Source organism: Psilocybe cubensis, chromosome 4 (genome assembly GCF_017499595.1).
Source record: "Psilocybe cubensis strain MGC-MH-2018 chromosome 4, whole genome shotgun sequence".
Taxonomy (NCBI): Eukaryota; Fungi; Basidiomycota; class Agaricomycetes; order Agaricales; family Agrocybaceae; genus Psilocybe; species Psilocybe cubensis.
This window is the reverse complement of record NC_063002.1, coordinates 2,450,412-2,464,102: the sequence shown is the minus strand read 5'-3', so window position 1 is coordinate 2,464,102 and position 13,691 is coordinate 2,450,412. Positions and strand designations below refer to the sequence as shown.

The 13,691-nt window shown below is 47.6% G+C and overlaps 2 protein-coding genes across 2 annotated transcripts; both read right to left on the bottom strand.

The window, feature by feature from the left end:
- Positions 1–192: 192 nt before the first annotated feature.
- JR316_0004994 (uncharacterized protein) lies at positions 193–2,437 on the bottom strand (the record flags this gene model as incomplete). The annotated part of the gene is made up of 8 exons (XM_047890758.1): positions 193–320; positions 384–864; positions 1,273–1,425; positions 1,464–1,623; positions 1,693–1,737; positions 1,880–1,956; positions 2,208–2,351; positions 2,372–2,437. The coding sequence occupies 8 exons, from the start codon at positions 2,435–2,437 to the stop codon at positions 193–195; spliced, it is 1,254 nt and encodes a 417-aa protein (XP_047750519.1).
- Positions 2,438–7,976: 5,539 nt separating this feature from the next.
- JR316_0004993 (Protein RNA-directed DNA methylation 3) lies at positions 7,977–12,815 on the bottom strand (the record flags this gene model as incomplete). The annotated part of the gene is made up of 13 exons (XM_047890757.1): positions 7,977–8,021; positions 8,082–8,201; positions 8,266–8,543; positions 9,150–9,265; positions 9,320–9,481; positions 10,256–10,852; positions 10,916–11,217; positions 11,276–11,398; positions 11,456–11,946; positions 11,989–12,271; positions 12,329–12,570; positions 12,642–12,750; positions 12,807–12,815. 13 exons carry the CDS (start codon positions 12,813–12,815, stop codon positions 7,977–7,979), a joined length of 2,877 nt encoding a protein of 958 aa, XP_047750518.1.
- Between the last annotated feature and the right edge of the window lie 876 nt (positions 12,816–13,691).

The window sequence follows — 13,691 nt, the reverse complement described above, 5'->3', positions numbered from 1 at the left end:
CGCGAACTTCTGGTTGCCGTCCTCGTCCTCGTTGCCGTCCTCGTTGCCGCTGTCGTCCTCGTCCTCGCCGTCGGCGTAGGTATCATCGCAGTCTTATACCTACTCCCAATCGTGCTCCTTGGCTGAAACTGCTGGCCCTGCCGCTGGCGACGTAAATGCGCCGGCAGCGGCGGAGGGACATACGGCATCTCCTCACTCTCCATGCTTGTCTTCAGCAATGTCGAGATACCCTGACAATTGCTTGACGGTTGGGTCACAAAGCTTGGGTTCCGTCACCCTCAAATCATATTTCTGGAATTCAGGATGCGTAATATATTCGTCTAAGAGAAAAGAACAACACGATCAGTATGTATCGCATTATGAGGAATCTGACAATGACTTACAGAGCAAATTATCTCGCTTTATGAATTCTCTTCCATCATGGAACCACTTGTCAAGGTTTTTCTTCCCTTTCAGAATCGCCTTCTTAGCGTCGTCCAGCCACTCCGAGGCAACATCGAGAAATTCGTCCCCTGAGATATCGTCCCCATCCCCATCCACATGCACATCAACATCAACATCGCCATCGCCCACCTCAGAAAACACCACATCCCGATCACCTTCCTCCGCATCGGCAGACGATGAATAATACACACTCCCGCTCCGCCTTCTACTGCGCGGGCTCTCAGACGACGGCGAAAGCGGCGCGTGCACCCGGATACGTTGGTGGTTGTGGAGGCTATATGTGTCGTTGTGGTTGTGGTTGTCGTTATGGTATGTTCCCCGACACGGTACCCTCTCTTCACTCCCACGCTCACGCCCGCGTTCACGTTCATGCTCATCATCCAACTCCTCACTACTCCGTTTCCTCGGCCTCATCACAAGCTCCGGCGCCACCACATTTACACCCACACCCACAGCAACATCAACAGGTCAAACACCCCTCTATTATCCCCTTGATTCTCTCGCCCATTATCCCCCGCACCGGCTCCAGCACTAGACACCCACGAAGACGAAAGCGTCTCGCTACTTCTACTCGCCGTATCGTACCCCGCATCACCCTCTCCATCTCCATCATCATTAAGCTCATCAGATGACCTCTTGCGCAATGGGCGCTGTGCGAAGAGCGGGGTTGGGGCAGGGACCGATCTATACGTCGGAGTGTGGATATCAGCAGCGGTGGTTGTAGTTGTGGTGGCGGTGGTTGTGGTGGTGGTAGTTGTGGTAGTAGCGGTGGTGGTGGTAGTAGTATATAGCGGGTACAGCTACACTCGAAGAAACAGAGACAGAGACAGAGCCAGAGTACCGATACCTCTCCGCCGCATGGCCATGGTCATGGTCGGGGTCGTACTCCTCCTCCTCCTCCTCCTCCTCCTGCACTTCTTCCCTTTCCTCCTCCTCCTCTTCATCCTGCTCCTCCTGCTCCTCCTGCTCCTCATCCTCATCCTCATAATCCAAAACATCATAATCAACCTCCTCCTCACCCTCCCCATCCCCATCTCCATCTCCATATCTGTATCCAACTCGACGCCATCGACGCCATCGTCCTCATCCTCCTTTAACACAATCTCATCGCCCGCATGCTGCAGCGGCGGAACATTCGGCGTCGGGTACACCGCCTGATGCGACCCGCGGTACAACACCCTGCTACGAACCCATAGCAGCAGCAGCAGGGCGTGCACTCATCTCAACCACCTTCGCACGCTCACACACACTACGACAACAATGATAAAGCGGCGCACATGCCTCGCGCCATGCCTAAAAAGACCAAAAACCAACCAACCAATCCATCATCAGAAAGTGCTCAAGAAAACAAACAAACAATTAACAGCCAAGACGTACAGATCTAAGCGCCTCCAAACTATCCTGCGGCAAATGCGCAATCGTCACGGGCACATACGGGATTTTTGCAAGGAGGTGCGGGGTGGCGCGGACTGGGTCGACAGGGATAAGCCGTGGTCCTTCTGCGTTGGTGCGCTGGACACCATTGCCAGTGCCAGTGCTAGTACGGGCACCAGTCCCTGTGCGTTGAGTACTAGTGCGCTGCTGTTGCTGGGTGTGCTGGGTATGCTGCTGGGTGTGCTATCCTTCCATCTCCTTCCTACTAACCAACCCCGCCCCAGACCCTGACCCTGATCCCAAGCCCTCATCGCTAAGCGGCGGAGGCGAAGGCGTAGTCTGCAACGTACTAGTCGAAAGCACAGGGCTAGTCGCATTCGACGACGAACCATGCGACCAGGAGATGGACCATTATTGGGTGTAGAGACCGGGGGTGAAATATGTGACGGCGCGGGTGGGGTTGAAAATAAAGTTGATTGTTCGTTTTGAATGGGAGCGAGGGGAGGCTTCGGGGGCTGGGAAACAGGCTGTTTCTGTTGAATACGAAATGGACTCTTGGTAACTGGTTCTTTGTCGATAAGACCCTGGAATGTTTTGCTTTGCTTCCTAGTTCGTGCATCGATGAGGGGCGTGGGTGTTTTTCACCAGATATTTCCTCGTCGGAAATGAAATAGGAGGCGGCCGTGTAGATGGGGTCAATGGCGTTGGTATCAGTGACTTGAATGGAGAATTGGACACAAGGTTGTTGTTATGAACATATCGGTAGCTAGACGAGGTTCTGCGAGCCACGGCAGGACCTCGAACACGACCACTGGGAGAATCTTGTTTGGCAATGCGAAGTGGAGAGGTTATAGACCTGTACTCCCGGAAGGTTGAATAGAGCCATTCAATGTTGGTGTATTCCACCCCATTCCTGATTCGCGCAAGATAGACGATTTGATGGGATCTGGAGAATTTGAAAGCAAACGGTCTCTTAGAGGAGATTTACGAGACGCCGTTGGGTATATGACAGAAAAAGCACGTACACCCTCCCAAACATCCCTAACGCGAGAAGATAAGGCACCGCCATCCCTTGCATCCTGCCCACCTCCCCACCCATACCTTCTTCTCCACCCTGTCCCAACCCCGGAATCTGGCTCAGCAAGCATCACTATGTGCGCTGGTATATGCGGCGCGGGCGGCTTACCCTATGAGATGGGGGCACGTTGCCATATCCCGCCTGCACTCATCACATCCAGATCCACCGCAGTCTTAGTACTTTAAGCCGACCGCACACCAGCGATAGATGCCGCATGCAGCAAAGAAAAGCGTCGTGGTAGGTTTACATTCTTATACGAAGGTTAGTAAAGAGTTAGAAAGCAGAGGGAGTACGACTGACCTCTGCGTAAGACTGGGCCCTTCAGTGAGTGAGCCATAACGGTCGTTCAGGATGTTGACTCAATACCGCAATTTACAAGCCTATAACTGACAAAGATAGGCAGCAATGTGCCGCTCGTCGTCAGGGAGCAGGATGGGCAAGATTCAACAAGCAGTCCGGCCTATATATTGGGATGGAGGCGAGAGTCCGTGGGTGCAGACGAGGCTTGTTCTAAAGAATGAGACAAGCAGCTTACAAGATAATTTGATTGTGTAGTTACAATATACCTGACTATTTGGATAACTATGATAATGCCGCAGCCATCTTTTCTCTGTCTATATCATAGAATACTAGCTATACTAGATGAGTCATTTGCGGCTGACCCATTGTCCAAGGGAGGTGCTGACGGTGGTGAGTTGTCTCTATCAGCTGGATGTCGTTCAGGAATTTAAGATGAGCAAGCCCCGCATCTTCCGCCCCTCCCACTGCTGATTGTGTCACTGTTCCGCAAGTGCTGTTGTCGACAAAAAGCACATCTACGCCCATAACTGCCCCTCCTCCGCCTGGTATCCAAGAAGCTTGCGCCGAGAAATGGTAAGAGGCGAATACTTTGGAGACACGAATTACTTACCATACTATGTCTATCCTGCAAGTGACGAGCTTCCAGGTGATTTCTGCTGTACTGTTGCGTCTGTACCAGAATGGGAAGGAGTAAGTTGCTAAAACGTGCCACGGTTTCGCAGCCGTAAACTTATACACCGCTATTTCGAAATCCATGCCGATGCTCGGCATGGATTTCGAAATAGCGGCGTACTTACTCCTGCTTTGCACGTGGTTGAAGGGTTTCTTCCTTTCCCTTCTAACACTATAATGAAACGAACGACAATTAGTAAACTTCAGTAGTACACAGCACCAGTATATAGATAGGATCGAGAAATTTGATAAGAACATTCCGTACTGAATTCGTACACAAGTACGTCGCTTTCACGCATGGTGTATCGTGTTTTCAATTTAATTCATATATACTCGTATGTAAAGTTAGTTATCGATGCGTCGCACTACCCATCGCAAGCGTCGTCAGACTCGCCGCCGCAAAAGAACTGGAAAGGTGCTTTGTGGTTGCGCACTCAACTGCCGTAGTATGGGAAAGCCCATTTCGCGTCAAACTCGGGCTAAACATTACAGGATGGTTGGAAGGACACCACCCCCCGACACTGAGGAGGAAACTGATTATTCTACCGACGCTATAAATCGTTCAAATCATAGTCCACAGTATGTTGTATTTATCAAAATCGCATTAAACTTGGACCGTTGATCTATAGTACTTCACAGATATCGAGGTGATAACGACTCAGACCTATTAATAGAACAAGATTCGTCGGGCGCTGGGGGCCGTTCAGATATATCCCAAGCTGAATATAATGTTAATGAAGAGCTTAGTGAGATGGATGAGGATGAGCAGCGCCGTCTTCCGGAAGGTAAATTTCGTGTTAACTGCGACCTTCATCGAATGGATGAGGATGAACCCCAAAATAATACCAGCCCTCAGCCTTCAATCCTGCGATTGGATGTGGATATTCCTCCAAGAAGGGATGACGGCCTTGATACCCCTGTCAGCCTGGAAAATTCGCACTATAGTGATGGTTTACTTCATCAAATGGATGAGGATGAGGATGAGGCCAAAGATACAAGCCCTCACATTCCAATCCAACGATTGAACGAGGAAACACCCGCTAGAAGCGACAATGGCCTTGAGAGCCCTGTTAGTTCAGACAATTTTCTCCATAGAGATGATTTCCTCGACACAATTTCAAACTCTACAACGGGCAGTGATGGTTCAACCCAGGGTCCCGGCGAACCTTCCGACCACCCAGACGACTTTAGCTTTGAATATGTGGAGGAAGACGAAATAGCCGCAAGGATTGCTCTTGAGGAGGAACTGAATGTAGAGGACACTTCAGATTGGAGTGATCGTGACAGCAACTCCGACCTTATAGATGTCATGGAGCATAGTAAGTTATTGACATTCTTTGATTTTCAGTATGCGTTTGACTTAGCTGTATGCTTCACAGGTTGCCATAGTCTCACATTAAAGGACGTAGACCATATACAGGCTTTCAGGTTTCGAATCATGTCAAATTTTTCCCGCGCCGTCTATGATGATATGCGCTACTATTTTGGCCATCGCATGCCGTTAAGTTCTTGGAAAGCCACGGTTAATCGTGTGGCTAAGCTGTCAGACCTTGTGCCGCAAATAATCGATTGTTGCATTAATTCGTGCAAGGCTTACACGGGAGAATTCAAGGACGACAATCTATGTTTTTATTGCCGGGAACCACGCTTTGATTCGCGAGGCAGATCTCGTCGAATTTTCCGTTATATTCCACTATCACCGCAACTCCAGGCACTTTTTGCAAATCCAGAAACGGCGAACCTTTTGTCTTATAGACAGAACATGTACGATAACAAGGAAGATTCGGACGATATTGAGGATGTGTTTGACTGCGGACATTACAAGAAATTGCGTAGAACATACGTTGTCGTTGACGGACAACAGCTTCCACATAAATACTTCTCCGCTCCTACCGATATTGCGCTGTCGTTATGTATGGACGGCTTCCTCCTCTACAAATATAGGCCAAGTGGACCATCCGCGATGCCCATACTTGTGCAAATCTTAAGCTTACCATCGGACGTTAGGACTCATTCAGCACGTGTGGTTTGTCTTGGGGTTGTTCCAGGGCCAAACGCCCCCAAAAATCTTACATCGTTCCTCTATCCTTTTGACGATGAATTGGCGACGCTAGCCAGAGGCATCAAAACCTTCAATTGCATTACTCGCAGTATCTTTCTTCTCCGTGCCTATTGTATTTTTACAACCGGAGATATTGTCGCAATGGAAAAATTTCTTAAGATTAAAGGGCACAACGGCTTGTGTCCGTGTAGATCATGTCGAATCCATGGAGCGCTCTACAAGCCTGCCGGGAAAAGAAATGGGGTCTATTATGTGCCGCTGTTGGCAACCCGTCGAGAGAAAATTTATGATCCTTTGAATTTACCGCTGCGAAAGCATGTCGACTGGCAAATTACCACAGAAAGAATGCTACAAACGCCAACTGCGCAGCGGCGAGGAGAGATAGCCATGCAAACGGGTATTAAGGGAATGCCTGCACTTCAGCGTGTGCAATCACTGGACTACGCTCGGGGGATGCCCTGGGACTACATGCATCTCTTGTTCCTAAATGTAGTCAAAAATCTTGTAGATCTCTGGCTGGGAAGGTTCAAGGGCTTTGATGACGAGGAGGAATATGACTTCATAATCCCAGGGCATATATGGGAAGAAATTGCGAAAGAGTCTGAATATGCCGTCCAGTGGATACCCTCGTATTTTGTCGGGGCGCTCGGAAACCCCTACAACAACAAGAAGTATCTCAATGCAGAGGGATGGTCATTTTGGTTTATATACCTTGCCCCGTTTCTTCTGAAGGACAGATTTAAGAAAGAAATCTATTATCATCACTTCATTCGACTGGTCAACATTATGAAAAAGTTAACAGCCTTGACCATGACGCGTGCGGATCTTAGCGCGCTCGAAATAGGCATTGCAAGCTGGGTCCAGGATTACGAAAAGTAAGCATAAATCAGTGCCCATTTAAAGTCAGTCTTCGATGTTGTCTGCAGGCTTTACTACCAGTATAAATACGACCGACTGCCAATGTGTGTATTAACTCTTCACGGCATGCTACACTTATGCGATAATATACGCTATTGTGGACCTGTCTGGGCTACTTGGACGTTTTGGATGGAGCGGTTTTGCGGTTTTATGAGAACCAAGCTTCGATCCCACGTCAGTCCATGGGCAAATTTGGATAACGCTGTCATAAACAGGGCTTATCTGTCTATGATTGACAACTTGTACGACTTAAAGTCGCACGGGGTTCCTTCTCGAAGTACACGAGATTCAGTGAAAGAACGTGAACACCTATATGCGCAATGTGAGTTGACCATAAATATCATATATATCATGCTTTACAAAAATATTTTTAACTTCCTAAACAAATAAATATAATACTAGATCCACTTTCTATCCTTATGCCGCCACAAAACAAAGCGTACAAGCCAAGCCGTGACATTAGACAAAGAATTGCGGAATATATTAGTCCAATCATCAAGAAGAGCCCCCGCTCAATCCAAGAAAGGCTTCCTCAGACGTTAGTAAGTTGGGGAAAGGTCAGGATTATGGGCGGGGATAGGATAGCAGTACATTCAGAGCATGAGATTGGAAATAAAAGAAGCAGATCCTGGGTGAAGGTGCGTTTTTGACAACTTACTCCTGGAAAAATACCTAAATGTGACTGATTATTAACTGCGGGCATGATATTTACCGCCAGTATGAACTACTTGGCGTAACAAAGGACCGGAATAATAATGTTATACGCGAGAATGCGGAGATCTGTTACGGACGTTTGGAGTTAATTCTCGAATTCAACGTCCCGGGCGATGATTTCTGGGGCTTGTGGAAGCGGTCCCTTCGGCTGCTGGCGGTTGTGACTCCCTACAGAACAAATGGGCAAAATGCAGCAAAAACCCTTACGGTCTTCAGGGAATCAGACAAGCGGGCAATGATAGCGCTCGATTTACAGTCAATTACAAACGTCATTGGAAGAATATATCGAGAACAAAAGGGGTGGGCAATTGTAGATAGAAGCGACGAGTATTCGCGGACTATATTTGTTGACAGAGGCGACTCTGAGGAGCCTGACGACGACGCTGTATAATAAATAAGCTTTGCATAAACAATTCACTCTTTTTTTGTCAAGGCCAAGCTGCATATTTTCAACGCTTCCTAGACCCGTGACGTTAGCTTATGGTTAATTTGAATCAGAGGAATAGGAATTCAACGAACATCTAGGTCTCGGCGTAGACCAGCTGCGACATAGACGGCACGTGCTGCATCTTGAATTAGATCCATATTCAAATGAAAGTTGACCGAGGGGATAGCAGCAAGGATAGTGGCAAGTTCAAACTGAATGAAAGGGTGGTCAGAACGTGCGTTTCACGCCCAACACACAGCGAGAAGAGGCCCTCACAACGTCGTTATCCGCGAATTCAGCCGCTTCTTCGACCATGGATCGACTGCAAGTTATAATACGTTCTTCGAGAATCCCAGAGTTCTCCAACAAGAGGTTGTGGAGCGCATTTGCCGCCCTGGTAAGACCAAAAACCGTATCGCAGGTCATTGCCAGATTGAGTAACTGATATTGGAAGTGGGAATCATTACGATTTGAGAGGACGGGAAAGGTGTTTGACTCAGGTGTTGGGACATCGACGCGAGTTTGGTCGCAATGTTGAGCCACATCCATAGCAACTATGGGTCGGGAGGTGTTAGCAAGTTAACTAGAATCAGAGAAATCAATCCAATCGTCGAGGAGGTTCAATTGAGAGCTATGGCAGCCAGAGATTAAGCAGTGTCGAGGTATATAAAGACGGGACTAACAAGCAGTGACAGGCCCTTGGTTATAAAGCTGTTTCAGGGCTTCGCAACCGGTACATAAGAGCAGTCATTGGCGTATGTGACATAGTGCTATTATATTGATGACTGGTCAGCGGAACAGGGTCATCAAAATATAGGGGTACCGGCTATCCAACTACTAGTATCACAATTAAGGTATTGTCAAGCTAGAATGATATGCGTGCATACTGTGCAGATAGAAACAAACATAATTACTGCATACCGTTCTATATAGATCATGCTCTTGGTTCACCATAGTTGTGGCAGATTAAATCTACAGGCTGTAGATTGATGGGGAGATGTATTGGCAGTTAACGTACGACAACTAATTAACAATTGTTGGATGCTAAAGACAAAACCTATTCTGCAACAACAGCGGCAAACAAAACAGCTACAGAGAGCTGAAAAGCGATCCAACTTGAGTGTGTATAACTCTATAGACTGCGTCTCTACGCGAGATACCTGCTTGTCGAGCTTCACGGGTTGCACGTTGGAGAAAATTGAAAGATTCCAGGGTATAGCGCCGACCTTCAGACCTCTCAGCCACCTCTGATACAGCCAGAAGGAATGTTGAAATTCTAAAAGGTACTCAGGGTCAGCCAGAATGCTCTGATAGACAGCCCTTGACTTACAGAACCATGACCAAAATATATGCCCGGCTGCGACGTGGTGCAAGCCTTGAGAGGTCAAAAGAAATCTCAAGGGCCTTGATACAAGAAACAATCAGGTCATCTTTTTTTATGTCATTGAGGATCTGGCGGGCGGCAGCTGAAGGTCCAGGCGGTGGGATGGTCCTAGGTCGGGAAATTGATAACCAAGAGCGGCGCACGCATTGGACGTAGTCTTGCAAGAAGTCTGCAAAGAGTTGCACATCATCCTGTGAAAGCGCGGTGTTCTTTTCATAGCAGTCCGCTAGGTAGCATTGTAGCACCTCAACTCCCTCTGCATATGTGTGATGATTGGCAATGAGCAGCGTAAACTTTCTGAGAAAGATGAAGGGCATACCGCCGTAGTTTCGTGTGTCACGACAGAGATCCAGCACAGAAATGACTATGTTTTTGTCCCCTCGGTGGCAGGCATTGAGAGTTCGACACATTGTGTTTGCTACAAGCAGCGCAGAACCCGCACATCAGATTGTTATGCTAGCTCTTTGATAAGCACATGAAAGTTACCTTAATTGTCAAAAGCCTGAGTATCGAGTACTGACGATTTACGAACAAAAGGCGGGCAAGGGGGAAAGAGCTGAAGCAAAAAAAAACAAAGCTCGAACAAAAACTCAACACGCACGCTGGCGTGAAATAACATAAATATTGCCCACGCCACCTGATCCAAGGAAGCAAACGTAACCGGAAGATACTTACGTCGCGATACGCATTTTAGTTTCAGCTAGCTATAGAAGCCAGTAATGCCAACGCCTTAATAAACAGATATATTCGTTTCCGCGAATTGGGTCCGGCCGATTTACATTAGAGTGAGATACATATCAGCAGCGCCATGGTTTTCTCAAATCTGCCATCAGCGCATCTCTCGCACGTCTCTCCAAGTCTGTTTCCTCCACAATGACTAACGCAGTAGATTCTACCTCAAAAGGAACCCCGCATAAAATATCGGATTGCCCTTCCCTCCTCATTACCGGATTGACTAAAAGGATAGGGGATTGGTTCACTAAGTCTCGCTGAGCGATCCGGCGAACAAATTGGTGTTGGTTCTCTCCATCAACAACAAACAGCAGGTCGTTAGTGTGAGTCCCGCTGGGATGCTTTGGCGTAACCCATTCTGGCTGTAGAGTCATTGAAGGCCTTTTTTGGCGCAGCAAAAGCAATGTGAAATGGTTTCTTTCGTCTCGAGCGATAGTTACGAAGTAATGTCGTTTGGAATCTTTGAATGAACCCCCTTTGATATAGACGGCGACTTTCTGTCCCACCAGCATTTCTTTGAATAGAACGTGGGAGGGATGAGAGTATTCCGAGGGCGACATTGAGGATTGAGGATTGTGGGGTAACGGTGCTGAAGGATCCCATTGCCCGTCGGCGATTGGGCTGGTTGGAATAGGGGTACCAGATCGTTCAGCAGACTGTGATAGAGTGTCGACAGATCTGTCAGGGTTATTAAGAAGGGTAGGCATCCCATCAAAGGCATGTCGATCTCCAAGAGGCAAAAGCGTCCTGTTAAACTTTTATTAACGTCGATCTCGCAGCGTCATACGGTGTAAGAATCGAAAGCGTTACCTTGCGTCAACAACGTCGCCGTAATTTAAAAGGATTTTTTGAAAAGGACAGGCTGCGTGGTAGTCTAATAGCTCTACTAGCACTCTCATGTTTTGTATAGAATCAGCGGAAGGCGAAACGTCCACCACTTTGCCTCGGCGAGTTTTCATAGGATGATGCTGTTTTGATATCAAAACTTCTGTATCACACCAAAAATGACGAGCCTCAGAAGGGATTTCAACTTTCTTTTTCTTGTTTTCTTTCATCCGATGTTGAAAAGGAGCTTTTGAAACATGCACCCAGTTTATAGGCGCTTCTATTGTCTAAATATCGAACGTTTTGTCAGAAAATTTACTCAAGGTGAAAAGGACGAAGTCTTACCTGTATATTGTCCAAGACTTGCAAACTTGGGATTGTCAGAAGGTCCGAGTCGAAAAGTCCTATCACGACCGCCTCATTTGTTTTCGCAATTAGCCAACCTTCAACGCCCTGATTTTCCCCGCTCTGTACAGAAACGTAATCGCCGAGTTGAAACAATTTTGTCACGCGAATCCACGGCACCAGCGAGGTATCTGCGATATTATGCGAATCATGGGTTGTGTATGCCACCTCTAAATAGTACGGATGGATAGCGACTACAGAGGCTTCTCTAGATTGCGATCCTTCAATACTTGCCGCCAGAATGGCCTCTCCAGGTTCAAATTTCCACTCGGTGGGACGTAGCATGTATGAGGAGTCCAGGGAGCTGTGCGTAGATTGTTGAAAAAGCCGGAAGTAACGAAAGGGCATTTCCTCGACGACGACATCGATAGAATCCTGTCCAATGTCCTGAATCATCAGTCCATGTTCGAAAAGAGTATTCCCTATTTGCCAGCAGTGTTCCGTATGCTCTACGACCTGATGGGAGCGCCCTTGAGAATTCAACCACTCCGTCCATTGCGTCTTCGACCAAAGAACAGAATCTCCAGAATGGTCTGTCTTCCTTCTTTTGGTGACCCTGCTTGCACCGGGTAAGGGAAGACGAGGAAGCATTAACAGGCGTACAAGCCTCCCTTCTGTTTCCTTCACCAGCGCGACGTCTCCTCAATATGCACCTTTTGAGACGGTGACCCAGGATCCACGTTTTGGGGGTGAGATTTTGCCTTGTCCCCGAAGTATTTCTCGGTAATCGTCAGGCAAAACTAATGATTGTTGTACGCCTCGCTTTGTTACCAAAACGCCCGGAGTCTTCTTCAACAGATCGACGGTATTGGGATTCCAAAGTGTTTCCAAAAATATACATCCCTTCATCCTCTCAACAGAAAAAGCAGATCGAATTTTGTGCTTGTCCTGAGCATTTAATAGTAAAGATGCAATAGCCAATTCTTCCCTGCCAACCTATATTATGGAAACGTCAACATAACAAGTAGACAAGACGCGTAGGGTAGAACTTACGCGACAAGTCACCTTCCACAGGGGAAAATCCGCTTCAGTTAATACAGGCAAAAAACTGGGAGAAAATATATCATCTGCTGCGTCTACACAGTTTGATTTTCGTCGGTTTGATTCCGCAAGGCTTCTTTCCTTGGATCGCAGTAGTAACGCCTCTAGAGCTTCGTCGTTCATTTGAGCATATTCATCCAGCGACCGAGGGTGGACGTCTACTCCGTCGACTTCCTGTTCATCGAGAAACTCGTCTAGGATTGTTTTGTAAGGATGGTGTTCGCGGTATGCGCTGCCCAGGAGAATAGATAAGATAGGCGCGTACTGTCTAGTTCTTGTTCAGACTCTTCCTCGCCGGAGTCCGCCTCCTCGCCATCGTCAACTCCCGCTTCTACATCCAGAAATTGAGCGACATTTTTCCGGACATTGGAACGCTGCTTCAATGAAATCTATCAGTTTTTGATCTGTTGCGATATCCCTGTGTACCGACCCGCTTCATGATCGAGACGAATCGATGCGCGTCGATGTTTTCTGGGAAGGAATATCATGTTACTACGACTTCATGTATATAAAATGTGTACGATCTAAGCTATTATATATACCTAATCTACGATCGACATCGTTATGCCCCCCGCGCGCGCTACGGCAGCGTACGCCTTTGAGTGGTAGAGGATCGGAAAAGAGTTGTCTTTTGCCAGTATCGGGAATAAGTACCCGGCGATTTCGAAATCCATGCCGAACACTCGGCATGGATTTCGAAATCCCGTGCGTCAAGTTGGGCAATTCAACACTTTCTCACGGTTTCCTTCTTCTCTCTTCCGCCAACATGCCCAATACGGGAGGAGGAAAACCGTACCGTCTAGTTAGTAGAGATACCTAGGCAGAATTAGAAAATCTGTTGCGTCTTTGTAACTAGTGTATACCGTATTGACAACGCTCGATTATAATAACTGGTAAGTACGCACAGGCAGCGACTCGCGACAAATTAATTGGGCGCGCGCACAAGTCGATCGCGCCTTTATCTTCTAAATTCAGAATAAGGGATATGCATTGATCCTCCTACCCTACAGTTGTAGGGGGTATGCTGGTCTGCGCCTCGCAGCAGCAGTGCCCGCTCAATAACGTATGACGACATCGAAGAGCCAGCATGGCGGATTGGTCCCGGTATGTCGTCATTTGCATATCAGTACCCAGACGTGATCTTAGCCAGCCCGATAAATAGATTGTACTCCTGCTTTACTCGCGCGGCGGCAGGTCAGCGCGGTCTCAAACTCGAATTGAATTTGATCGACGGCGTATATACAAAGATTATCGTACATTATTTACCCATCTTAGCCATCTGTATGTATTCGGATGACCGAGTAGGCGCGTAGGA